The sequence below is a fragment of the Tauraco erythrolophus genome, chromosome 15, assembly GCF_009769465.1.
Source record: "Tauraco erythrolophus isolate bTauEry1 chromosome 15, bTauEry1.pri, whole genome shotgun sequence".
In the NCBI taxonomy this organism is placed as follows: Eukaryota; Metazoa; Chordata; class Aves; order Musophagiformes; family Musophagidae; genus Tauraco; species Tauraco erythrolophus.
In genome coordinates, this window is record NC_141479.1 from 20,682,002 (window position 1) to 20,709,995 (window position 27,994).

Genomic DNA, 27,994 nt, shown 5'->3' on the forward strand with positions numbered 1-27,994 from the left:
AGACACGTTCTGGCATCAGTCAGGGAAAGGAATCTGGGACCAAGGAACCATTGTAATGTGCAGTTTGTCTTGACAGACTCAGAGCAACTTCTGAACAAAAATATGGCAGTATTGTATACACCAGCCTCAGCAGAACAAGTGCTTGGACAGCCATCCTGTTCCTCAAGAACCTCCCACAACCTCCAGGGAACAATGGCATACCCAGAGCATTAACTGAGTAGGCATATTGAGACTGGTCAGCCGAGGCACTCCGAGCAGGCAAACACTGCAGTGCCAGGATGCCTTCCGGACATGCCAACTGCCTGGCACGCCAGGCTGAGTTCAGCGGAGCTAACCACTGCTCCCAGTATGTTTCTTCACCCATGGAACACGCTCAACAACCTCTAGACTGAATCTTCATAGAAAGTCTTTGCCATGGCATGTGCCACTTTTACCACCTTCTTCTCCTTGGCATCCGGGCCCATGTTGCTGCGGGCTAGTTTAATCCAATACTGCTCCGTCCTGGACAGATAGTCTGCATGCTTCTCCTCAGGCTGAACAGATGGGTGTTGCTCCTCTCCTAGCACACATGGGAGGAAGACAGAAAGAGAGGTCACAAACAGCTAACAAAGGCAATCTGCTCTTCCTCTGGGTCAACCCAGCCAAGACTATACTCTTCAGCTAACGTGTTTAAGTGTAATAGCCTAAAAACCTACCAGTAGCCAATGACATTTCTCCTGCACCTCGAGAGCAGAGCACCAGGAAAACTCTGCTTTTGCTGGAAAACTCACCAGATGCCAGTGAGGCCTTCCAGGCAGGCAGTGAAACCAGAAGGTGTTGTACTAAAACCCACTTTATATTAGAATGAAGACAATGTTCATCTTAATCATTACCTTCCTCATCTTCACTCTCCTCTTCAGAGCTCTCCTCTTCCTCTTCCCCTCCCTCTGCACCTTCTCTATCATCGTCCTCTTCATCTGACTCCGACTCCTCCAGCCATTCTTGTGCTTCTTTGGTGAGAAAGAAAATAGAATAAATAAATGACAAGCTGTTTGCCACTCCTCCAGTCAGAACTGTCAGGGAGCATGCCAGGGCAAGGTCAGACAGATGTGCTCCTTAAGAGCCCTCCTGTATTCATTGCCCTCACAGATCCACCCACTGGACAGGGTCTGGCTCTGACGGGGAGCAGCGGGCATTGGGAAGAGGTGAAATAGAGTCGGGAAGAAGTGAACAGCACAGAACAGCTGTGGAAGAAAAGCTGATGCTTCTTGTCGACTCTCCTCCCTGGCACTTCACAGCTCCACAATCATGAGGGAGACTCCTTCCTTTCTGCCCTTTACCCATGACACACAGGCAGACCGTGAGCTTGTCGGGCAGGGGCACCCTCTTTTAACGTCTCTCTGTAGTGCCTCGCACGTGTCCTGGGCTGAATGGCTTAACCACTACCCTAAGAAATATCATGCTCTAAGATAGACCCACAATTTCGTTCAATAATGGGTAGAAAATCCATCAAATTCATCTTCACTGAGGTCTCTCAGGTAACGCTTTCTGCAACACCACCGAGCACACACAATGATCGTGTAACCCAGGAATTCAGGGAACTGACTTCCATGCTTGCCACATCCCCGGAGCTAGCCTGCCCAGCTTGGGCACAGCCCAGCGGAGTGTTCAGAGCAAGAGCAAACATACTACACGTTTAAGGCATAAAGAGAGGACCCTCACTAATGCCCACGTGCTTTGCAAGACCCTCAGTGCCCGGAGGAGGTGAGGACAGGCAAGAGCACATATGCCTGTCCTCTTCTGAGTGGACAAGCACGGCACAGCAGGACTTCCCAGGCCAGAACTTGCCACCAGTGAGCAAAGACACTCTGTTCACATGTTTTGGTTTTCAAAGTAGACAGACCAGAGCTCACTCTCTACAGTGGCCACACAGCTATGGACCAGGCAGGTTTCTGCAGTGACAATGACCATAAGACACTGCGTATCACATACTCCCAGGCTTTTTCCTGTCCAGGAAAAAAACATTATTCAAAAGGCTCATCACCACCCCTTGAGGAAGCTTCATAGCTGTTTGGGTTTTTTATCCCCTAAAATATAGCACTGCTGGAAAACATATCCTAGGGGTTGTTGCACTAAAGGCAGAAAGAGAGACTCCACCATCAAAGCTTACTTGGATCCATCTCCACTAGCACCTTCCATTCTTCCATCTTGTGTAGGTCAATGCTGTAAAGGTCACTGAGGGTGAACTGACGATCGCCCACCTCAAACATTCCACCATACACGTAGAGAACCCCATGCTTCACTGCCAACATGGCATTTGAACGTGGGCATGGCTCCACTTGCTGGCCCAAGGCTCCATCTTCCTCCTCCTCCTCTGATTCAGATCTCTCCTTCTCTTCTGCAGGTCCAGAGACCACCTGCTTGATTGTCATGACAGTCCCATCTTCTGCCACCACCTCTTTGACTATCTCCACCGGGCCTTGTAGCGGTTGCTTCTCCATCTCATCTCCAGCACCCTCTGCCTCAGCTTGTCTGCCACGTCTTCGCTTCCTCTTCTCTGATTTTGGTCCCTATTAACAGCAACAAGGGACAAAAAGAGACTGTGTGTGAACAGTGTGCACCTAATAGCACGTACGGCAGTTAATACAAATACTATGGATGCTGCTGGGAGGGAGTGGGGAGAATTCAATTATTTTTCACTACAATTGTAAGTCTCAAGTGATAGGTGCAACCTCTCACCCAGCACGAACTTCTGCCAGGCACAAAACAAGGAGCAATGAAACTCCTGGAGAACCCATGGTGTGGAGTTTCCACCTCTATTAATGGCAGCATGTGCTAAAGAGACAGAAAACAGCATTTGTTCCTCTCTATCTTTCAGGTGCACACAAACACACAGAGTCCACTGTCCTGTGACAGGAGCAAGAGAAAATAACACACTGTTTTGTCAAATCCAAACAATTGCCGGGTGCTAAATTACAGTGCATTACCAGGAAGCACTCCAGGTCTTGAAAGGGCTGGAAAACGGTCAGCTAGGAAGGCAGAAGCAAACATCTGACTGCATGTTTGCCTGTTATTATGTGATTGACTTCTCCTTTTTGAGGAAAAAGCCAGAAACAGTGAGGGTGGAAAGAAGGAGGTTCAACAAGGTCACTCGCACCTCACTTCCCCCTTGAGAGTGGTTCAAACAAAATGAAAGATCTGAGCTGAGGGCCGTATCTTTTATTAGCCAAGGTTAATATTTAATCTCTTCGAATAGCTCATCAACACTGGTGAAAAGAGAGTGGTTTTTGTGTTGCGTTGGAATCAAAGATCTTTTCACAGTAGCTTTTACTAAAGCATCTCATGCCAGACTTGCACATCCGACCTGGAGCTGGCCTCCAGTACAACACCGTAACTATGTTTTCATGCTGCTTTGTTTCATTTTGCATTACACAACAACGGGGCACATGCAGTTTGCCTCATCGAGGAGGAAGACTACCTCCTGAACCACTCTGACTTTGTGCCCAACCACCAGGGCTCACAGGCTTCCCCTCTCCCTAGAAGGGTGACAGTCAGCATCACATTGTGGAAGCAGGGCATGGAAAGTACAAGGAGCTACACGGCAGGGAAGGAGAGGGGCAGCATAAAGGTAGAGAATTCAGTTAGTCCTGTAGCAAAAACCTGCTAGAGTTGCACATCTCCAGCTTCATTTCTACAGCCTCTCCCTCTCTTCATAATCAGTACGTCATAGATCGAAGCAGCAGCCACACCTGGTGGCTCAGCTTCTGGAGCACCCTGGGAGAAAGCCATATGAAGCTAAAAAAGGCCCAAAGGACACATGTCAGATGAACAAGGAGAAGGAACTGAATATATTTGTGTTATTTTTAAAACAAAACCTTCAGCTGTCCAGGAAACCAGCGGTTTTTTCCCGATGTCATAGAAATACATATCGTTGAAGAAGTCCCCTTCAATGCTCTCTTCCTCCTCTTCATCATGCACGCCTCCAAACAGCAGGGAGCGGTTATTGGGACCAATTGCCACGGAGAAGCCAGACCTGGGAGTGGGTTTCACTCCAGACGGGTTGAGCCGACTCCATGCCCACTTGTCTGGTAACAGATAAAAGCAAACACGAGCATCAGCAAAGGAGAATCCTGATCATTTTCACGTCTTTCAAGGCCCTTCAGTTCTCCAGCAAGTAACTCAATGACCCATTCTGGACACTCTCAGAATTGCACAGTGCACCTTCAACAACTTTAATGGAAACCACTTACATTTCCACTTCAATCACACAGCCAATCCACACATCCCTTCTACCCTTAGAAAGTTGATGTGTCTTCAATAGAAATAAAAGTGCAAAGCTATCTTCAGGGTCTGCTTTCTGGAGCAAGGAGCCTTTTGAAAGGTGTATACACCTTTACAGGAGGGTGGAGTTCAAACAGGGCTGATTATAACCTTCAAGCACCAAGGAAGGTACCTCAGTTATCCCATGGAGCCCACCCTACACCAGTTCTCTCCACAGGTCTCTCCTACTACAGTATCTTATCTGCCAACTTGCACCACTGCCTTAACCCCAAGAATAAGTCCAGTTCATTGTAAGGAGACCCAACCACACTCCAAAAAAGGGTTCAGCAGCAGGAGAAGGTTTGTGCTCTAAACCTTCCACTTTTGCTCCAATCCTTTCTACTCTGGATTTCGAGCAAATCCCTAAAATGCAGGCTGGAGAAGTATATGCTTGGCAAGGCACTGTGTGTCCGAAGGAACCACCATTTCAACAGGATAAACTATACACAGGACATAATGCAAGCAGAGTCTGGAATCCAGACAATATATGTGACCAAGCCTCCTCCCCAGATCCCACTTTAAGACAGTCAGATTTAAAGAAATGGGTCACAATTTTAACATTTTAGAAATTCAGCCCAAAGAAGATTGTCCCATTCCCTGAGCCAAGGACAAAATACACTCTCTCCTAAAGAAAGTGATGGAATTCCTACTTCTGGGGTCATTCACAGATAAAACAAACCACCAACCAAAAACCACTCTTAATAATATCCTTGCACTAGGTTATCTAAAGAGATCACACTCCAATCTTCTCTCTTAGGAGTCTGGTAAGTGAGACATCACTACCAAAGAGCGTTTGTCAAAACAGGAATTTCCAGTGTGGAGAATTGTGAAATCCCAAAGATTTTTTTTATGTTGTGAAACAGAAAAGCAATGATCAAAACGTTCCAGAAAACAGGAATTTCAAAATGTTGTTTTCATTCCCTCTCACATACAAACCAAAAAACCTATAATATCTTTTCTTGCAGTTTTTCCTGAAGCTGCCTGTACAGGCCAGAGCTTCTCACACAGTTATACGAGAAGCCTGGAGACCCTCCACTCCATCTCAGACTATTCCAGGACCAACTGGGAGGTGTCAACATAGATGATGCTATGAGCTAGAAGTGATTCTCTGACAAAAAGTATACTCCAACCTTCCTCCAGAGCTCTGCCAGTTCTCAACCAGCTCCAACTTCCCAGTGTTTCACTGTGTCAGAGCTACCATCTACATCAGCTCTGAAATCAAGCCACCTGGAGCTGAGAACCATGACTCCTTAGAGCCTCTGGCTAACCAGAACGCTTTGTTCAGCAGAGCAGCCACAGCCTCATCTTTTCAGGCTGTAAAATGGAGCACGAGAAGGGGACAGAACCCCTGTGCAGCATCCAGTCTGCTGCAGCAACAAGCACCTACTTCCCATGTCCCTCTTCAGAGCACAGCAGTGAGGAATTCTGCCTGCAGGTGTGATGGCCCGTCTTCCTTCCACGTAAACAAAAAAGGAGAACATAATTCCTCCAATACCTCCCTGCAACTGCTGTTTCCTTCATCTCATTCCCTTTCTTTTCAAGCTAGAGTCACAGTACACAAATGCACTTAGCTACTCCTGGGAAGAAGAAATATTTCAATCAACTCATCTGCTGTGTTTAGCCCCAAAGCGAACACTGGGGCATAGTGCTTTTCATTAAAAGGGAAATTTTGTTCTGAGTTTGGGGTTTTTTGGTCTGTTATTCAAAGAGAGAGGATTTGTATTTACAGTTCTGCAGCATCACTTCCAGCACAGCCCTCATAGCTGCAGCACTAGCTTACCTTCCTCCTTGCCTGCACCTTCAGTCTTCAGCAGGAACATATCTGTATGCAGGGTGCCTTTGTCAACATCTTTCTTAATTCTCTGCAGAGAAGGGAAAGACAGGGATGCTCAGTGAAACAGTTTCAGTGGCCCAAAGCATAGGAGGTCCAACTCTTCAAGACCTAGAAAGTAATCCACGGCGGTATGTGCCATTCTGAACTTACCACCCTACAGATAAGCCTGAATCTGTGCATTCCCACGCTGAAAATGCAAACACTGTGACCCTGAGAAGCCACACAGGTAGTCACAGGGCGGCTCTGGAGCACCAGGCAGCTCACAATCAGTGTTCAAACCAGGACTACTACCCGCAAGGAGCCACAGCCAACTTCTGTCTGTGACAACCAGGCTACAACACAGACCCTGGGACTTGTGGCCGGGTGAAGATCACAGGATGCAGTTTAAGGGCAGGAATTTTGGCAGCCAGAGATGGGAAATAAATTGTCACAAAGGATTAAAACTGATTGTTTTGTAAAAAGAAGGAAGGATGGGCAGCACCAAGCAAACAGCAGATGCAAGGTCTTGCCTTTTACTCTGCCACAGAGAGGATCAGGTGCTCTCAAGGGACTAATTTAACATCCGTGCCTCTGCTTCTCTAGCTGTAACAGAAAGCAGATACCCACTGCACCAAAGTGGCACACGAGAACTTTCTACAGGACCTGCAAGGCCCTCTGGGGTTCTGCCCTTGAACGTTGAGCAGAAGCTCAGAGCGTCTGTGCTGTATCATCCGCAAGGCCCAAGTTCAAGTACAGATCTGTGACGAGCACGCAGACTTTCAGCCCCTGCCACCCCCCATCTCCATCCCACTACTAGAGAGGCAGGGGTGACAGCTCGCTCTCTGTACTCAGCCCGACTGCAGCTGTCATTTTTAGCATTTGGGGTCCCACAGAGCCTTTTCGACAACAGTTTTTTCCTCCTAAACAGAAGCAGAACAGAAGCCCCACGTCCACTGCTACTAAAGGCAACAGCAAGGCACCAGCAAGAGCAGGATCAAGCCTCAGCTGAGGCAATTAAATGTGTAATTTTAAATGCGATTTTCCCTTGCTCCTTTCACTGTAAGCCCGTTCTCCAGCAGTCTTAGCAACATGCAGCATTTGAAAGCAGCACTATGCAACACCACTGTAGGAGGTCTTCTAATAATCTCATTATCCACCCATCCTTCATGCAGAGCTCCTACTTCCTTGTAATTCCCTTCCTCCTGGGGGCAAAGGCATTGCTACGCTGTGTAACTGCTTCCAGGATGCAGGCAGTGGATCCCAGCAGAAGCTGGGAGGGTTGGGTCCAGCCTTCAGGAAGACGAGCAGGGCTTGAGTGCACCTGAGAGTACAACAGCACGGTGCTGTCCTGCTCTTGCTGCACACCTGTACCCAACCCTGTGCCTTGCACCTAACAGGTTTTGTTATTGCAGAGTAGGCTGTGTTGTTAATACGTGGCCTAGTGGCCAACTCTCAGGAACAGTATTCTATTCTTAGAAAGGCAAACAACGTGTGGCTGAGGCATTGCTGTAACCTGGATGATGCTGAAAAGCCCTGGGGAAGGCTGATAATGAAGTGCTGGAGGAAAGAGGAGAACTCTGCTCACAGTGCAGCAAAAATGCAGCTTCAGTTAGCTGAAGGACCAGGGTCTGCCTGTAGGGCTGTCTTGGGAAATTTGTTAGTTTGGGGCTGTGGCTCACGTGTCTTCTTGCTCTCCACATGCACCTAAGCGTGCCCATTAGCAAACTGAAAGACACATGCTCTTCAAGACAGGATGTCTATGCTGGAGAGATCCTCTTCTGTGCCATCACTTCAATGAAGTCAACAACTGCACTGTTCCACCTACTGTCCTCGAGCAACAGAACATCTGGCACACAAGGGACAGGAAGCCTGTAGGAACAAGCATTAATGACAGCGTATCTTCCGAGTAAGAGGTTATACAGTGATGACTCCTTCAGCCACTGCCAGTTCTCCAGCACATGGAAAACAAGCGAGTCAAGTTTTGGCATTGGTGAGTGGTTCTGAGGCATAGCTAGAGGAGCTCTGGTGTTGGAGACGTGGCTGGAGGGGCTGGGAGCTGCCCGCTTTGAACAGACCCTTGAGAGAGAGCCATCAGGGCACGAAGGGAACGAAACACCTTCTAGGAAAGGTGCTGTTAAGGACTGAGAAGGCCAATTCATAGCCTGGTGGTGCACGTACTGTGGCATCCACAGCAGCAGCTCTCAAGTTCAAAGGGCTGTGAGTCACTGTGCCCAGCAAGTGCCATCCCCTGGCAATGTCTTCTGGCAGCAGAAGTCACCAACGAGCTGCAGGCTGTGGAAAGCTGAGATACAGCAGTCTTTTCAGTCTGTCCCTCACCTTGACCAAACAGCCCTCCAAGCCTCACCTAAGCCAGCAGCTGGTCAGGGATGGATGGGCAGAGGAGAGGAAGGGGGAGAGACGAGCAGAAGACTTCACACCTTGGAGGGGAAGCAGCAAACACAGAGAGCAGTTGGCTTCACCACCGTGCACGCTGCGTAGAACAACTGCATTATTTTTCTCCTGAAAACCACATGGCTCCCTGTAGTAAACACGCCGCGTACGCAACATGACAAAGCTTCTCGGGCTGAGAAAACCCCAATGAGGTGGAGTGGGAGTTAGTTCTTTGTCGTCAGAGAGATGCCTGTTCTCCCCAGCTCGCACTGGCTCAAAAGCAGACACTTCCCCAGCAAGCAGTACACCGCGACTGGAGAGATCAACCCCCCTGGCACCCCGGACACCCACCTGCCCTGAGCAAACCACTCTGTCGGGCACAAGAGGCTCCTGTTCCCCCCGCTGTCCCTCTTGCCTCGAAGTTCCAGGTGTTGGCTTTCAAGCACAAAACTGGCTTGGATATCCACAGCCTATTGTTTGCACATACAGGTATAACAGCAAGTTACAAGAGCTTTACGGGCATTAGCTAAAAAACATAAATTAGCTCCACCAACACACAGCCAGATGCATGTTTCAAAGAGAAAGTAAACAGAGGCACGGAGAGCTGTTCTTGAGGAGAAGGGGAATCAGGATTCCCTGTGTGTAATACGCTAAACGTGTCTGATAAGAGATCAACAGTGGCAAAATACACTCAATTAGCAGAAGCCCTTAGCAGGCAGAACTACGGAGGGAACCAGTCCCACCAGACCTTGCAATTCAGCCCTGCCACAAGCAATCTCCCAGCAGAATCCAATTCAGTTTTGCAAAGCTTGCCACTAAAAAAAAAAAAACCAACCACAAACCCCAAAAATCCCCCACACATGCTAGTTGTCTTTGGCATCCAAAAGCCTTGCAACACACGTAACGCCTGCCCTCCCATGGCTTGCAGGCTGCTTGCACCTGCAAGGTAGAGCAGCGTTAGCCTCCAGCACCTCCCGGCTGCATTCCCAGTGCCAGTCAGGCTCGGTGCGCCAACGTTGCCTAGCAATAGAGAGGTCTCACTGCTTTATACAGCCAAAAATGCAGCTGGATGCAGCAAGCCCCATCCCCAGCATGAGATACGGCTGAGGACATCTTTAAGATCAGCAGGAGAGCAAGTCCGAGCTCCTTGCAGGATTCTGAGGCACGTTTTAGGCAGAGCTGACAATGCCCACAGCATGGGATCATAGAATGATAGAATGGTTTGGGTTGGAAGGGACCTCAAAGATCATCCAGTTCCAACCCCCCTGCCATGGGCAGGGACACCCTCCACTACACCAGGTTGCCCAAAGCCTCATCCAGTCTGGCCTTGAACACCTCCAAGGATGGGGCAGCCACAGCTTCTCTGGGCAACCTGTGCCAGTGCTTCAACATCCCCTTCTGTAAGGGATTGTATAAGTTGCCTTTATCATTTCTACGCTGAAGATGAAAGAGGTGAACACAGGGACAGCATTGTGCTATGAATCATGCATCGTCTCAAGTTAGCTGCACTCAGGGTTGTAAAGCTCCTTTTTCACCATCTGCATCCTGGTTGTTTACCACTTGGTCAGCACAATCTAGCTGGTGGCACATGCAAAGGCACGTCTAGGTACCAAGGTTCTCGTCTTGGCTCTGCATACAAGTACTGGAGTGCCTCAGACAAGTCACTTGATCTTTCCTACCTCTAGTTCCCCAGCCATGAAAGAGACTTTTTTATTCAGGTCACAGGAAGGGAATTCAGCAGCGTGGTCTCGACTGAGACACATTACTGAAAACTGACCCTCTGTGCCCAGTTCTGCATGCAAGTCCAGCAAATCAAAGCAGGGACCAAACCATCTCTGCTTCTGCCTTCTCAGCTCACCACACCTGCTGACCACACTGAGGACGGACAGATTGATCACTCCACCAGGGGAACTGATAGTGTTTCTCAGGCTTTATAGAACCCCAACAGCCAGCTGGGTACAAAGATGCCCACAATTCTGCCCATAACCATGAATCTCCTGGGCTTACATCTCTTTTTGCCCCAGGCAACGTGCATTATACCACGCTGCACAGCTATTTTGGTGCAGTTCTTCAAAGCAGATTTACAAGGGCTAAGGGGACCGTGGGATATAACGCATCGGAACGGCCCATCGGAAGAAAGCAGCCTTGCTACATCACTACTTTCCTCCCGCAATGTGACAGCTATACCATGCCAATACGAAAACAGAGAAGCTGTTATGACTTCCACTCCTCTTCTCTCCAAACCAGTTCACATCACATACATGCCTGGTAGTAGCTCTGGCCTCAGGACACCTTCACACAAATCCGCATCTTTTTTACAACACGTGGTTGGACTTGATGATCTTCAAGGTCTCTTCCAACCTAAAAGATTGTATGTGCAACTTAGTCCTGCCTCTTACTAGAAGAGAAGTCTCTACATGACTTGGTAAATGGCACTTTGCTTGGCCACCTGTCTGGTTTCATATGCAAAAATGTCTTCATGTGCCCCAAAATGTCTTCATAGCACTCCTGAATCTGCCTCTAATTGGAGACAAAGAATATGTCCTCTCCTGTGCCTGCCCAGCTCCAATTAAGTATCGTTTCCTCCACCATCTACCTCTTACTTCTCCCAAGAGTACCCCAGCCAATGACTCTGGGGGGAGTACACAAGCCAAACACACCTTCTTCACTTCAGAGTAAACCCAGAGAGACTCAGCTCCACAATTGGCTACAAGCAAAGACACAACGAGAATTAAACAGCCACACATGAATGAAGTTGTGTTTCTCCTAGAAGGGCTAAATCTTGCTGAACTAAATTTTCAGAAGCATTCTAAAGGTTCGTTGCCTTTGCACGTCAAGAAAGCTGCAGAGAAAATTGTGTCCAGTGCTTTGGCCAGTTTGTAGCTTGGCTGCACCGTTCCTGCCTGAAAGTCCACTTGTGCTACAAAATACACAAGGAAAATCTCCGACAGGAACGGCACACCAGACGGCAGCAGACTTAGCTCTCTGTATTACAAAGGAAGATTCCCAAGAGGAGTGGTTGTTTCAATCTAAAAGCTGTTCTCCAAGCTGGAGAGGAACTGCACCCAGCTCTCATCCTTGCTCAGTGCCCTGCCTTACGGCTCAGGGCAGCTTTGCATTCCCCCATCCCTTCTACTTCATCTTTATTAGCTCAAAACAGAGCAGTGCGACGGGGCCCACCCTCGTAAAGTGGAACAGAACCAACTGCAAACGTGTCAACTTTGATGTTTCCATGGGGCTCAGTGTGCTTTCAGTAGCCATGGGAGATCCACATCCAGCACAGCACGCAGGCTTGTGCTTCCGTCCCATCTTTAAGAGTGAGGAAGCAGGACAGAGAAAGGAAGAGGACAAAGCCCTTTTGGGTAGAAAATGCCTCTGTGTATTGTTACTGCCATTTAATCAATCACACATCTGATGAGATAGAGCCTAAGAGCAGGCTGTGAGGAGGACAAACGCTTCTAAATATACAGACAGACTATCTTCTCTCCCCTTTTCTTGCTTTTCTTCTCTGTTCATTTATTCACATCAGAAGAACAACGCGTCCTCCTCCCCCAGCGACGCACTGCTGGAAGCGATGCCTTTCCACCGAGACAGCGGCAGCAGGATCCGGGTCTTCTGTCTGCATTTGCAACATTAAAAGCTTTTGCAGGAGCCTTTTGCTCAATGAAATATTTACTTCCACCCGCCCAGCACGGAGACAGGGATACTTGGTCAATGAGGACATATGGTCTAAAGGGCTACCCAGTATAAATTACCATGATTAACAAAGCAAGAAGCAGAGCAGAGGAAGCCTGGTGCTCATCAAAAAGTCTTCTTTGGCTTATTGAGTTTGTTAACTAGTGCTGTTCCCTTAACCCTTTCACTGATGCAAAAAAATACAAGTCTCCTGGCAGCTGCTGCTTTTAACCTGCAAGTCCTGGAACACGGACGAGTACTGCCCAAGAATGCCTTAAGCTGGCAGTGACCACACTGCTCCCCAAAACCATCATTTCTTCCAGTTGCTTATTCCTGCCTCTGTGGTATCACCTCCTTATATTGGATTAGATTAGCAGAGAAGACACAAAATTCATTTTAACCAAGACAAGCTCCTCGATCAGCACACAACTGCATGAAAAAAGGCACAATTAGAAAACAAGATGCCTCTTTTGGTAGCAGTACTGCTTCACAGCAGCCTGTACCACGCTGTGTACGAACAATCCAAGGGCACAACTGCACATCTACTCCATAACCACAGGCTAAAATGCACCCTGGTTACCAGTGTCTTTTGGACATCTGGCAGCTGCCTGACATGCAGAAAGATCATCAGCCAGAGCAGTGAGCAGTTATGTGATGAGATCATCAAATCTTGCACAGGAGACAAGGCTTGCAAAATTGAGCAGAGGGAAGTAGCAGTAGAGAGATCTCAATTTTGCTCTCCCAAACTCTGAACCCACTGCTCTCTCCAAGCAGTCGAAACACAGGACTCCACAGCGAACGGGGGTCAAGACCATCACATCAGCCCCACTTAGACAACCTTGAGTTTGTCACGTTTTAGTTTTCATTTTAGCCCTTTAGTTTTTCCACTGCCTATTCAGTTTAGAATCCAGGAAATACTGCACTGGCTTACCACAAAAATCTCTCCTACCTGTTTAGAGTAGCCTCCATAGATGATTATGCTGCCCTCAGGAGTGGTAGCCATTTGACACCCAGATCTTGGAGCAGGCCCAATCCCTGATGGAGCCAGCTTGCTCCAGGTGAAGGAGTCCAGGTTGAAGGCATACACATCGTTGTAATAGATGTAATCTCTAAGGAGAGCAAATTGGCACGTCACAGGTTTTTGTAACAGTCACCATTTAGGACAGGATAAAATATCACTTCAGGAACAGCACCAGGAACCTCTGAAGAGGTGCAACACCTTACTCAACTACTTGCATTCATTTTCTCCTTCCGTAGCCGTGGCAATGTAGAGAGGATTTGTTTGGGTGAAGGTTACTATTCCAGTGCAACAACGTGCATTTGACAAAGCTCCTTTAAGCAAGACCTCTCTGGGTTCTTTTCTACCTATGTCATTCCTTACTACAACAGAGGTTTCAACAACTCCTTCCAGTTAACACAGTCTGAGGTAACTTAAACCAGAACACAAAAGATCAAAACAGATTAGAGCTATGTCTGCCTAGGGGGGTGAGAAAAAACACACAGATGCCTTGTTCTCCTCCTGCTAGCCAGCACACATAGTGTTAGTGGAAAATGCTCTGCACCAGTTAAACTCTCAAGGACACAGCCAAATCTAGAGCGGGCTTTGCAACTTACACCATGCTCCCAGGGACTTTGGTTATGCTGCTTACTGTCTTTGAGACAACGTGCAGCTCAGCTGTCTTTGCAGTCCCCAGGACAGTGTAGCTGTGACCTCAAGTAGTATGTGAGAGCCTACTGGAGAAGATGCTTCTAGGAAGACAAGGCTCTTTGACAAGATTCAGAAGCCAAAAGTGACGTATTGAGCTATAGCTACAAGGATGAGTAGCTACTTCAGTGATTAGCTAAATGGTACAATGGTTTCTCAAACACTTGAAGACTTCAAATCAAGACCACTTGTCTTTCTAACATAAAAGTCTAGTTCAGCAATAGTACTGCTGAGGATAATCCTTCCGTTCAAGCCCAGCTTTCTGTTACTGGTGAAATTCTGTTTGTTTTTTTTTTTTTTTTTTCAGAGGATGCAATACCACCAGCCATCCTGCAGTAACCCACCTTGCACTCTCATGGAAACCTCCGAAGACAATCAGCTGTCTTTTGCAGGCAACCATTCGATGTCCACTTCGTCCAGAGGGACCTCCTGATGCCCTGAAATGCAAAGAAATTCCACTTATGAGCAAAATTCCTTTTCCTGTTAGTGCATCCGTCCATTTTTATCAAAGTCATTGGGAGCTGGGCTGGTTGACTTCAGCTTCCATTCTCCTGGATGGGAAACCATGGGGAACTTTGTTGCCTCAATATGTGTATCTGCTTTTCTCCAGAATAGTATGTGCACTCTCCCTTGCAACACGGGCATTCTGCAGTAACAATTTTATTGCTAGTTATAAGCCATCTAAGTCTCTAACAGCACCCAAAGTCTTGAAGTCTCTTCAGCTATGACTCAGGAGCTAATTTTTCAGGAAAGTTTAATGAATACCAGTTAAATTCTATAATTGCAAGAAAGGCACTCCAGATAGAGACGTTTTCTCCAAGTAAGAGCCAGAGACTGGCTCTGACATCCACTCTCTTTCAGTGCCTTAGGAAATCACGTGCCCATAGTGTCTTCACTTCATCCACCTGCAGTAAGGATATAGCATCGAACTAGCGAGAAGACTTTGTAAATTACTTAAGATTTCCTCAAGAACAAAGGCATTGCAGCAAAACAAGTCATGGATATTACTTTACACATTAAAAAGCAGCTACGCGTCACTGCTCCGCTCTTTCAAGCCTTCCTGACCTTTCAGTTAAACGTGCCACTTCCATTTCCAGGAAGAAGCAACGACACCCCACCTGTCACATCCAAAAGTTCACAGCGACATTCCTGAGAGGCAACGAAGATGCACCTTCCAGACTGAGCATCACATGAGAGAGAACACAAACAACTTCAAGAAGTCTCAAAACGAAGGCAACTTTAGGACAAATCGCAAAGAAAACTGGGTTTTGCTTCGTGTGTTCTCTGCCTCCATGGATTTATCTACCCCATCTTCACTCTCGCGGAGGACTCTCCCAAAGCGCACACCGTTAGCGCCGCTGAACTCAGGAAGACGTCTCAAATAGGTAGTGTTAACGTGTAAAGTGCAGGATCGGGGCCTAAATGAATCAGACACCTGCTCACCACTGCAACCAGGAGCAAAACCCGAACCCACAACCCTACTGGTACGTTTTAGCTGGCAGCAGGTGGCTGCGAAGTGCGGTGCCAGATTTCTGGGGAGAAAGAAATTGTCATTTTTGGTGGTGAATAAGGGCCCTCAATCTCACACCAGTCGTAATGAAAAACTCCAAGCAGAACAGCAGCGCTTGGGTAAGACTGAATTAATACCGATTGCTTGGACTTTTTATTTTAACAGAAAGTAAGGTTTTCTAGGCATTTACTGGATTTTTAAGTACCACCCTGCAGAACAGCACCTGTACTATTAATGTCATCAAGATCTGATATCATTTTCTCTTCTGTAACAAAGCTCCTACACTACTATTCCAGAGGATGGCACCTTTTAAAATCCCTTTTTTTTAAAAAAAAAGGAAAGAAAGAATTAAAAATCAACATTAACAATAAAATCCTGTTTTCAGATAGTATCTTCTGCCTTGCTTCTCCAACAGGTTTCCTCCAAGTCAAAAATCAATTCTGAACAACAAAAAGTTTATTCATGGATGTGTTTTAATAAACAGGTTCCTACAAGTCTACAATTAACTCAAAGTCACAAACAAAAATATCCAGTCTGGGAGCCTTTGATGTAAAGACATGCCCTCCTAAACTTGCAACGACTGCTCTTAGAAAGTATTTTTACATAGAGCTATTCATAGCCAAGGTCCCTCGTCCCCAGTCTCCAAATGCCAATGGAAAAACCAAATGGAAGTTGAGCAGGACTGGCTGCAACCTATAATCATGCTGCCACTCCAGGAGGCACTTGCTGCAAGCTCAAACTCTTGTTTCCCAAATGCAAACGGTCTCCTTTTACCTGTATCACTGCTCGTGGTCCAAAACAAAGCCTTTTCGAAACGGTTTCATAGACTTTATGATTAATACTCTACTTCACGGGGTTGACACCAGAAAGCAGACATGTGGGAGGGAGCTGTAAATTCTCCAGACTTTTTTAAAAATAGATTAAGATAAGTCTGGGTAAGGACTGGCTCTACACATGTACAGCATGAGTCTGATCAGAACTGCTCCATAAGGAATTTGCTTGTGGAGTTACTCTGGGACTTATAGTAACGGAACAGACCTGAGTTCAGCCCCCAGATTCAAGAATTACAGACTTACATGTCACAGTAGCTACAGACTGCCTAAGTGAGTTACCTTTTCATTCATTCCTTCATCCAGGGGATGCTCAGATGAACCTCGGAACCTTTGCATAATAATGAAAGTCATAGAACATCCCGTCAAAGGGGCATTTCAGGACAAAGCATTTTTATCCTCCAGTACTTACGGCAGCTGAAGCCCAGGACTTCAGCGTTCAGTTTTACGCCTTACACGTGTGAGTGCAGAGCACACACTCTGTCCACTGGCACACACAAACGGTGTGTACTTGTACTGTGGAAGTATACAAGTGAACAAAATCCTCAAATCGAATCCCTTGCAAAGTCAAGCAACAGCTGTACATCTGGAGCGTGATCTACCAAAGAACAAGCTCACAAGGTTCATTTCTGGGCTGACAGAGGAAGTCTACTCAATGGTACCCCAAAACACCTTTCTTTTCTTTAAGCACTAATGCATCTTTCTACTTTGCGTTGCACGACCTGATCTTTCTGGTGACATGCGAGCACAAAGAGTCATCTATCAGAAACAAACCTAAGCTGAAAGGCATCCTGCACTGCAGTGACTGCTCCAGTTCTTTCTGTAAACAGCATTAAACATATGCTTGTGAAACGTTTATAGCACCACATCTCTCAAACTTGTTAGGGGAAGTATCATCATCGATCCAGTATAAAAGGGAAGGGAGCTTACAGGCCCCAAAGCAAGACAAAGAACTACAGAGAGGAGAGATCCGCCAGTTCCCAAGCACAACCCCAAAGCGTGATGCTCCCTGTCTTGTCTTCCAGGGAGCACACTGGGCCACACAGAGCTGAACAGGAATGTTCTCTCTAGGAAGAAATGAGGCAAATAGGTTAAAATATCGCTTAGCTCTAAGACAGAGTAACAAACAGTTCATGTAGAGGCAAACTCATGCATCTCACATGTGATAAGGTGGTTCCAATAAGTCAAAGACAGTTGCTGGCAAGTCTTCTAACAGGCTGAAATCTGTCGTGTTTACACCACCTTTGTGCATGCAAAATGCAAGTAAATATAGCTAAATGTTGCTAAATATAACAATTTTTAACTCTGTCAAGCGGCCTGGCACCGCTGTGCTCTGTGCTAGGAGATAATGGAGATCCACTTCCCCAGCAGCATTTGCAGACACAGCACAGGGATGCTATTCACAGGGATGAGTTATTCAAGGTTTTCTCTTCAAAGGTGTTTTGCAGTCCAGCCTCTTACAGCACCAAGATGGTCTGTGGCATGATGAGATGTACATCTAGCTTTCCTAGAACTGCCAAGTTCAGATCACAGCAGGGTCATCTTAGCTATTCAATCCACACAACCCAGTACATTGAAACTCACTTGAAAGGAGGCACGTGTGACTCTTCCTATGAGGAACAGAAACAGAAACTTTATCTCTCTTGTCCAGACATTTCTTAATGAATAATTATGTTACTTTACTATAATTTGCACCAAAATGATGTCTTCCAAACCCAACCGAGTTTACTCAATACCAGCCTGTACTCCAAATGTCTATCACCAGGCATTTAGTCAGATAACACTGCTACCACATAAGAAACAAGGAATTATTGCTTGGCCTGCCACGTGAAGGCTTGCTTTATCAGGGCTGGGGCCTCACCATAACCCAACAAACCCAGACAACCTGCCCCCTCCATTTCGTCTTCCCAAACATGTTCACTCTCCCAATGCCAGTAGCCCCAAAGCTGACCCCCACTGTCACCAGTCATCCCAACTGGTTAATGGCAATCCAAAATAAGCAAGTGCTTGACTTCAGACAGACATGGCAAACTCATGTGGAAAAACGACAGCAGTAATGGGGTTCCCTGGCAAGAAAAGTAAAATGCTGAAGGAAGTGAAACGCAGCACGTGTTACGGTCATAGTTTTAAAAGAAGTAGGAAAAAAATCCCTCGTACAAATCAACAATCATCTCTGCCCTTTCCTCTTCCCCTTTCCAAGCAGACTGTAATCAAGATGCCATATGGAAAAGCAAAGAGGCAGCAGAAACTTGATTTTCACACTCAGTCAGGTTAGCATTAAACCAAAAAAACCCCTCCCAGCCTCCTCTGCCAGATGCTTCATTAACGCAGCTCTTGGAGCTCTGCCCAAGGATGGGGAGGAGATGCACTTTGTTTTATGCAAACACAGGGACCAGGGCACAGGCATTTTCAAAATTCCAGCAAGGCCAAAAGACAGATGTCCACCCAAACACATCGGGAAACTCAAATGGAGTAGGTCCTTCATGGAGGAGAGTGAGAGAAAAGATCATTTCTCCAGCGTGTTTTCACCCATATAATTTATGATGCTTACTTACAAAATATCTGTCCTTTTATCTCCTAAGAAACAATGAAGTATCAGTGTCTCCAAATGCATCTTCTACCGTGGCATGGCAGCCAAGGTGACACCCAGCACCTGGGGATGAAGGGTAGCTCTGGGCGACATGAAGAGCACGGTACCTAGAACTTGCTCCCGAGGTGGGACTGGGAACTCACCTTGCCATCTGGCTCCCTCCTCACTAACTGTAACAACCCACCACGACAAGATCTCTTGCCACAGTGTTAGCCTGCCTGGGGCCCGGGACTGCTGGGGGTATCCTATAACTTGCTGCACACACAAATTTCACACTCAGCTCCATGGAGGGAACAGGTGCTTTTGCAGTGTAAGTGACAGTCAGCATCCCTGAGGTTGCTCTCCCACATGGAGTAAGATGCAGGATGAGTAGAGCCTCATAACCACCTCATTTCCTCTTCCCAGGCAGGTCAGGTACTGCAGCATTTGTTTTGGGAGTAGAAAACCCTAAATCAGCTCTACAGCAACGCATCTGCAAACCCACGAGAGAACAATTTGCGCCATCAGTGGTGGAGCTAATGAAGCCTCATCTGGATTCTCTGATGGCTCACAAAAAAACATCTCCTGCCTGCGCTCTCCCTGCAGCTGGATATCAACACTGCTCTCCGGTGAGGATTTTTTCAACCAAGGGTTTGGCTGAAATGCCAACCCTTTCTCTCAGCAGGGACCCTGTGGTGAGCATCATGTCCTCCCCCCCACCTGCTGGCATGAAACTGGTAGGCATGTAACTCACTTGAGTTCATCCCCTTTATTTGGCTGAGACTGAGCAAGGGATCCAGAAGGTATTTTGGGGGAGCTGGGAGGGGCACAGTCACACTCATTGCATCAGCTTCTGCCTAACAACAGGCAGATCAGCCTGCACGGTGACAGGTCTTTTTAATCCTTGCACCTCTTAAAGAGCCTTCCATCATTTCGGAGGGTTTCTCTCACCCCCACTTCTCAAAGACAAGCAGGGCTCACGAGGGCAAACCTGGCATCGTGCACCATGGCAAATTACAGCTGTTATTAGATCCACGCTGCCAGGTCTGGAGCCAGGAGCCACACTGGTGGACGGGAACCAGCCGCTCACAGATCAAACAGTTTTCTCTCAGCCTCCCAGAACAACTCGAAAGGACGATGCCTGGATCCTCGCCGAGCAGTCTGCTGCTGGGATCCTGTGCTGTGAAGCATCCTTTTAATCCAGACTTTTTGGATTCCTTGGGATTTTTGCACTCTGGATCTGTACGTCCCCCTGCAGCCAGAGTCCCTTCAGTGATACGTTGACATCAGTAAAATTAAACCTCCAGATTTCCCCTTTGTCAGGGAATATCAATGCTCCCAGTTTGCAGGGAGGGGGAAAAAGGCAGAGAGGCACGATGACTCACTGTGTGGCCTCAGGCATGTGCCAAGGCAGAGCCAGGGTATCCATCTCGGCACAGCTCAGTCCTAAACCACCCTCTTAATTACCCTGTAAGAAGAGACAGACACAGACAACAGGCACCCGTGCCCTGTGAGCAAGGCAAAAAGTGACCGACCCAGGCAGATTTAGGGCTGACCCAGGCAGATTTAGGGCTTCCCACAAGAGGAAGGACACAGTGTTCATAATGAGGAGTCAAACAGCAGATGAGCATCAAAAGCTGCTCCTTTCCCCAGTGCCACCTTAAGGGTCAGCATAACAGGAGTTCCAGTCCACTCAAAGCTGTGCTCTGGCTAATCACACAGTCAAGACAATCCCAAAGTTCAAGAGAAAGTCAGAACCAAAGCCACATCTCCTGCCTCTCAGTCCACTCCATGACTCCACTCACCAGATCTCTTCTTCTCTCACGCAAATATACACATGAGCAGCAAAACCAAGCAGCCAAAGGTCAAGGAAACATTAGCAGAGGACTCTAGGCCAGATCCACAGATGATATTTAGGCACCTTAACTCCTGTCCAAACTAAAAGGAATTTTGGCATCTATTTACTTTGACAGGTTTGAATTATTGGCTTGTTTATCCCAAGGAAACTTGAGGTTGCAAATGCCAGTTATCAGGAGTGAAGTTGGCTCTGTGGATAGATACAAGCTGTCTTCTCAAGCAATGGTAAAATCAGGTGAGATCCTTGTACTGGTCTTGTACAGCCCAGCCAGGAGGAGCCCAGGCAGACAGAGCAACAAATACTGTTTTGAAGTTGGACATTTACACCCACCATGGCTAGGAGGACAGAGTGCTGTTCATGATACTCTTTCCTTCAGTTAAGAAACACCTAAGTAAACCCATGCTCCAAAAATCACATATTAAATAAAGTAGCTTTGGCCTCAATAGACCTGGAACACATCCCTCATTTCCCCATCTTTCTGGAAGCTGTCCTCTCCACCATTTCTAAGACGGATACCTCTGTACTCAGGGGAGAGATGAGTGGACACTGGGGAAATCACAGCATTATACCAGGAATCAAACCCAGATCATGCTGACACAGTTCCTCATGAGGCCAACGTCATTGACTTCCAAACACATCACTTACTTGATCTGCTCCCAGGTCTTGGTTGCCAAATGCAGGACCCAGAGATCCTTGTAATGATAGAACTGTTCCCCACTGGGAGATGCAAACTCCCCACCAAATACCCACAGCTGCCCGCCGGCTGTGGGCACCACTGCTGCCTGCCAGGAGAAGAAGAAGAAAGAGCTGGATCAGACAAGGGTTCAGAGACCAGGGACAGAAGAACTTTATTGGTCAAATGTGCAGCTGCCTTCACATACCAGAGAGCAGACAACTGGCCGTGGCTGCTGCTGCCTTGCTTGGCAACAGCAGCTCTCTGGGGCTGAAGGAAGAGGAATTTAAAATGCAAGTTACTCATTGTTTAGCACACCTTCCCTACAGAGAAGGAAAGTCAGCCAAGGAGCTGGGCTCTTCCCACCTCCTAGCGTCCTGGCTTCCAGTTCTGCCAATTCCAAGCTGCCTGGGAAGCATCCTGGGATTTTGTTTAAATCCCTCTGTTCTCCAAAAGGAAACCTCTCCCCAGCTAAGGCTCGGCAGCGTTTCACCCATCCTTTAGTCACATAAATAGCATCCTGCAGAAGTTACACCGGGGCTGATGAACTCTGAGCCATGTGCAGAACTGAGGCACTTCCTGCCTTCAAGACACATCTAACATCCCAGCACTGGGCAGGCAGAGAAAGGCAGGGAAAAGACTTTTGGAAAAGGCCATTAACAGTGCACAATTGCCTTTTGCAGTTTTTGTAGATTACAAACCAACAAACAGTAAAGAAGCCAAGCCGCAGCACAAGTCCAAACCTGATGCTTCCCAAGACCTGAAGAGCATTACTGTTCCCTCTGAAGAAAAACAAAACAAAACAAAATATACAAAAAAAAAACACACCAAAAAAAACCCTCCCAAACATAGAAGGAAAGTGCAGCATTTGGACAAAAGGAGACTGTTAGTGCTCTGATTAAGGCAAGTAGCAGATAGGAGAGTATCAAAAGGTTTTTTAAATTTTTTTTTGCACAGCACCAAAACACTGTCGCGATGCTGACAGCTAAAAGCTGACGGTTAAAAGCAGGGAGAGAAGAGCAAGACTCCACTTCATCAAAATTATCTGTGTAAGGACTAAGGAAAAAAGAAGGAATCTCAAAAACTAAGCTATGTGACTGCAAATTTGTTCCTTGATGGGGACCTCTTGGGTTGTTTACACTATAAACAAATCATTCCAGTTTTTTTTTTTTCCAGAGTATCCATCACAGACCAACACTGGGATAATGAGCTCTTTCTTCAGAAGGGCTTCATTACCTACCTTTCTCTCCCAGCAAACAGCAATGAAGATTTTTAGTACTGGATACATGACCATGCCCCGACATAAACCAGCCTATACATGCAACGATTAAACTCACGAGAAAATATGGGGTGTGTTTGCAAGCAGGATCTGTGAGAACATGAAATTACCTAAATAAAGGGGATACATGCCCAATTTTCATGAGTATTTAGTGTTTAAACGCCTAAGGAGAAGGTCTATACAACAGCCTGCTCATACTTGTGTGTGACCTTTTGAGGAGCTGGCTCAAAATTCATTACATAGCCAAGCCTTTTCCTTAAACAACTGACAACACCCATCCGTAGCTATTCCCACCTCAGCTCTGTTGAGCTGATGTATCAAAGCCAGTGTCACTCAAGCAGCAGATCGCTGGTCAGAGACCAGAGATGACAAGTAAGACTGCAAACATGCACATACAGACCCACAGACACACTTCTGTCCACCTTGGAGCTAACGCAGAACACGCATTAAAAATAAAGTCACAAGGAAGACAACGAACCAGTCAGCTAATGAGGCTGAGCTGCCTCCTGTGCAACTAGAATTAATTATCGGGCAGAAAATTTATTGTTGAAGCAGGACTCTTCAGATAGGTCTCATTTTATTTGTCGTAATTCAGTTGCAGCTCCCTGACGCCCTGCCTGCCTGCTCCGCTCAGATGCAGCTGCTAGACAGCCACCTGCTGGCAACCCACACTGGAACGAGCACCTCTCAACTCCACACCCACCAAGATACCTCCTCTTCATCTGGGGAAACGACCGTTTGAATTTATGGTCTCCTTGTGGAATCTGGCCTCTGAAATCCAGTTCTATTTTAAGCACCACAAGGTAGCCCAAAAATGAAGTCAGAACCTTTCAGTTCAAGAAGAGACACACAGCTCAGAGCATGACTAGCATTTAGGCATAGCACAACAAGGGTCTAGCAACCTAACCAGGGTATTGGATCTTACCAAGAAGCTCTAAAGAACTTTAGCCATGGGTAGGAAAATAACATCCTCATCCTCTCTGGCAGCTTCTGAAAGGTACCAGTCACCCAGCCACTTGCTGAGACAGGTAAACTCATCTATCAGACAGCTGGCGAGGGCCAAAGACCTGCTAAAAACACAAGTCTTTGGTCCAGTTTCTAATGTGCCGGCGTTCACATAAAGTAAACAAACCCAAATCCTTCATCATCACAATCAGCCAGTGATCTTAATGACACAGGCACCAGAGAGGTGAATTCTAGGGGAGCGTCATGATATCCCAGAGAAAATTTAGACAACTTTGTCTCTTGCTTTTGCAGACCAAAGAAAAACAGCCCATCTGCCAAGGAAAAAAGAAAATCACAATCCAACAGGAGGACACACAGAGTTGGCGCTAGCGCTTCACCATGTTGTACAGCTGGGACACTTGGCAAAGCCCAAGCTCTACATGCTAGCAGGGGTATCCTGCAGTAATGGGTCTTTCACTCTGCTGGAGCAGCCATTTCTGTAATGTCCATAGATGGAGGCCTGTGGGCATCAAGAAAATAATCACGCACAGCAACTCTGCCATTCATAGCACTTTGGTCAAATCTGAAGTTATATCTTGCCCAGCATTTTGAAAATTCAGTGCCATCCTGGGATTACGGATGGTTGAGCTGGTCCCTACGTAACGCAGCAAAGAGAGCTCATGTTCAAAAGAAGAGTCTCCTCCATCAGTTCTACTTGAGTCCTGCTGACCCAACAGATAAAAGCTCCAATCTTCCTTCCACACTTAACGTTTCCAGAGGCCACTCAGAGAGCACAAGCGCCTTGGACAGGCACCTCAGGAGAAGAGGTGAAGCGACACTATTGGCAGCCCATTACAAGGGGAACAAAGAGAAGCCAGAAACCCTCAGGATGAAAAAAAAACAAAAAACAAATCAACTCCCATCCATCTTGAGTGCAGCGTTAGCCGCTCTGGCACCCAGTACTTTACCTGGTGAGCACATCGCCTTGGTGGTGGGTTGGGGATCTCTACCTTAGACCAGCTGTTCTTCCGGATGTTGTAAACATACAGTTCGTTATACAGGTACGTCTGTTAGAGAATAAGAGAAAATACACATCACCACAGCTCTCCATTGGACAGGGTGAGCCTGTCCAAGCACAGGCACCCCTGAGGGTTATCTGTGAGTCTGGGGGAGAAGGAGCACAGCACCAGCTTTGAAAAGCAACAGCTCACCTGCCTCATCAGGCAGGGAAGGAGGAAAACAACCTCCTCCACTAGATTGGGAGTCAGGAACTTTTTCAGAGTGATCTACTAGACTGGACTGTTCTTTCTCATACCCTTGGTTAAGCCTGTGATAGCTTGAGATATGAGGACCTTATAAGTTGGAGTTTAACACAGATGTGCAAGTTAAAGTTGCCCAAACTGCTGCTCAACTCCAGAGATGGGAACAGCTTAAGGTACTGAAGAAAGCAGAATTAGTTTAGCACATCATACTGGGCGATCTTAAGGTGGCCAAATATCATTGGCAGGCTTGAGTTTTTAAGTTACAGTATGTACAGCTTCTTAGGGTCATAAAGACCAGTTTGTCTCCAGGAGCACAATAAGCACTTGCAGCCTGAAGAAATTCAGTAATGAGAGTGCCTACTTGCAAATACCTGCTACTGTACAAACCTCCAAGGCAGGCAATGCCTTGCCAGCAGCAAAACTGCAGAAGTATCCTGTTTTGAAAAGTGGAAGACAGAGATTCTTCAATAGTTATCAAAAATGAGGGGTAGATATGGCTACAATTAAGTCTGGAGAAATTATGAAGCCCTGAAATATTGATGCTGAGACAATCACTCTGACTCCTTAATGGGTTCTAGCATGTCTCCTTCCTGCCAACAGTTCAGGCATGAGACAGTATCAAGGCAGAATTAAAAGGCTATTTTGCTCTCATTCAGGGACAAATACATATTTTATGACTGCTGCCTTGAATTTCACTTCAAATGAGACTCATGGAAATTACAGTAAAAGGCAGGGAGAGGATAGAATAAAGAAGAAAAAAAATGGAAGTATACATTACTTTTTGGCCATTGAAATATTCACCTCCAAAAAGGATCAATTCGTCTTTCTCAGGGTGAGCAGAGAGGGAGCCGTTCAGCCTGCAAAAGAAAGAGGGATGGCCAAAACAGTAGATGTGTAAGTCTTGTAAAACTCAGAAGCTTTCAGCCTTTGACTCAGCTAGCACTGGCGCCTCTGCCCTCTAGCCACAAAGGTCTCTCCATCATCTGCCAAATTACTAGGCTGTGATATTCACCCCAGGGCTAAAAACTTCTCAAAGAAATTAATTTCTTAAAAACTTCCAGCCTGATTAATTTGACGCCGTCTGAAATCTTCTCCTATTTTAGGAGCACACGTTACACTGTCATTTACCATGCCTTTTGACGTGAGCTCTTGAATTTTAATGCTGGTGTGCCAAGAACAAAAATTAGTTTTATGAGAGCACATAACTATGGGTAGAACTGGGCTGTCTCATATCAACTTCTCTGCATCATTACTCTGCTGGTCATTCCTCATTTATATACCGCAAAAGCGCTCTACCCCATGTGGAGACAGATCCTTCCCACTCCCAAGGAGGAACTAACTGACCACTGTAACACCACTGTGAGATTAACGGTGTACTGACCTGTCCCACTGCATAGAGAGGGAAACAGATATCACAGAGAAAGACATTTATTTAACGAGCCACAGGAAACACAAATACCTATGTAGTAGGTTCTGTAAGTACGTAGACCCCAAGCTACACTTGGTAGTGTCTTGTATCTCATGACACATCCTTTTGCTTCTTAAGTCTTTTCAGCTTTCTAGTCCAAATCCAAAACTTCCTCTTAACTTTTATTTTTCCTCAAAGCTGTGTAATCGAACCCTGCTTTGCCTCCTTTGTGCTGATGGGATGATTCAAAAGCAGATTTTAAGGACAAAAAGAGCTTTTGGTCCCTTTTTTAACCAGGGATTCAATATACCAGATATTTTGTAACTCCAGGTATCAGCTATGCCAGATATTATGCCTCTCACTCTTGGGACATAACTTTACATAGATAAATTTCCTTAAAAGCACCTCCAACCGCTATATAAGTGACAGCCAAAGCCTCACACAATCTCTTACCTGGGTGAGGGGGGTGGGCAGGATGACTCAATCACTTGGGTCTTTTTAGCATCTAAACTCTGGAATTCTGCTATCAGGGCTTCAAGATCCTCCTGAAAATAAAAAGCCAGACATGAGTCCCTTGACATGCACAGAGCCACCTGCACACCACATGAAACCAGCACTCATTCTCACCGTTCTTCTTAAAAAAAACAAACAAACAAACAAACATCTGCTTAGGTTCCCTTCATTGGACTACAAGAAATGGATGCTGAGTACTTCTACATACACTTTAGGACTGGTCTCCCCTAAAACACCAACAAGTTGCTCACAAAAGCCCGACAAGGATGGTATGCAAAGCGCATTTGGTGCACAGCTGCTGTTCTTGCAGCAGGAACGCTGCACAAATTAGGAAGTAAACGCGAATCATTTAAGTGATTAAACTTGACGAAGCGGGGAGCAGCTACACGCCACAACCCCGCTGCTCCTCTTCCCTGTCTGCAACGGGGAGATGCTTAAATAGAACTGGAAACCCTTTTCTGTTCCCGGCTCACACTTTAGCTGACGAGAAACCTGCATGGGCTTTTATTCCCTTTCGGCTTCCGCCAATTAAAAATAAAATCTGCCCCCACAGCTGCAGGGACGCCCAGCTGCAGGGGCGGACGCCAGATGGAGCTTCTGACCCTGTTCTCCCCTACAACTCCCATCGCTCACCATCTCCCTTCAGCTCACCTTTCTGAAGCTAAAGCCGAGATTTCCAAAAACCTGGGAATCCTGCCTCTGCAGCACGGCACCAGCCCTCCCTACAGCCCCGTACCCAGGCACGCCGGCACCTGCCATGTCTGAAGTCTCACCTCCTCCTTCTTGGCTCTGCGGGACACCTTCCTCTCCATCTTCGCCGCCGTCTTCTCAGCCCCCTTGCCCTTCTTCTCCCGCTTCCCCTTCTTCCCCATGGCTGGAAGGCCCCGCCTAGGCCGCGCTGGAGCACCGCGCTCGCCGCGCCGCGCTGGCCGCCGCGGGCGCACGGCGGGCCGGGCACAGGGGCCGGCCCCAGCGCGGTGCTTGCAGGCCGCGGGCCGCCTCCCGCCCGAGCGGCGGGGCCGTGGGGGCCCTCTGCGGGCGCGGCGGACCCGGCGCAGCCGCCATCGCCCGTCCGTCCGTCCGTCCGTCCGTCCGTCCGTCCGTCCGTCCGCCCCGGCCCCGTGCGCCCCGCCGGGTCCTTCACGGGGCTGCACACCCCCGCAGCGTCCAGGCCCCCGTCTGACACATATTCCTGTTTATTCCTGCCCTGAGGAGAGCGCTGAACCCATAAAATGGGGAAGGAATAAAGACGATTTGTTTTTTT

The 27,994-nt window shown here is 47.2% G+C and overlaps 1 protein-coding gene across 1 annotated transcript; it reads right to left on the reverse strand.

Moving 5' to 3' along the window:
- On the reverse strand, window positions 1–27,602 carry KLHDC4 (kelch domain containing 4). The gene is given in 13 exon segments (XM_086620713.1): window positions 1–559; window positions 873–989; window positions 2,150–2,549; window positions 3,855–3,890; window positions 3,892–4,064; window positions 6,080–6,161; window positions 13,128–13,287; window positions 14,228–14,320; window positions 21,296–21,432; window positions 24,516–24,614; window positions 25,588–25,666; window positions 26,671–26,762; window positions 27,504–27,602. Coding segments are annotated over 13 exon segments (1,743 nt in total). The 3' UTR covers window positions 1–383.
- Between the last annotated feature and the right edge of the window lie 392 nt (window positions 27,603–27,994).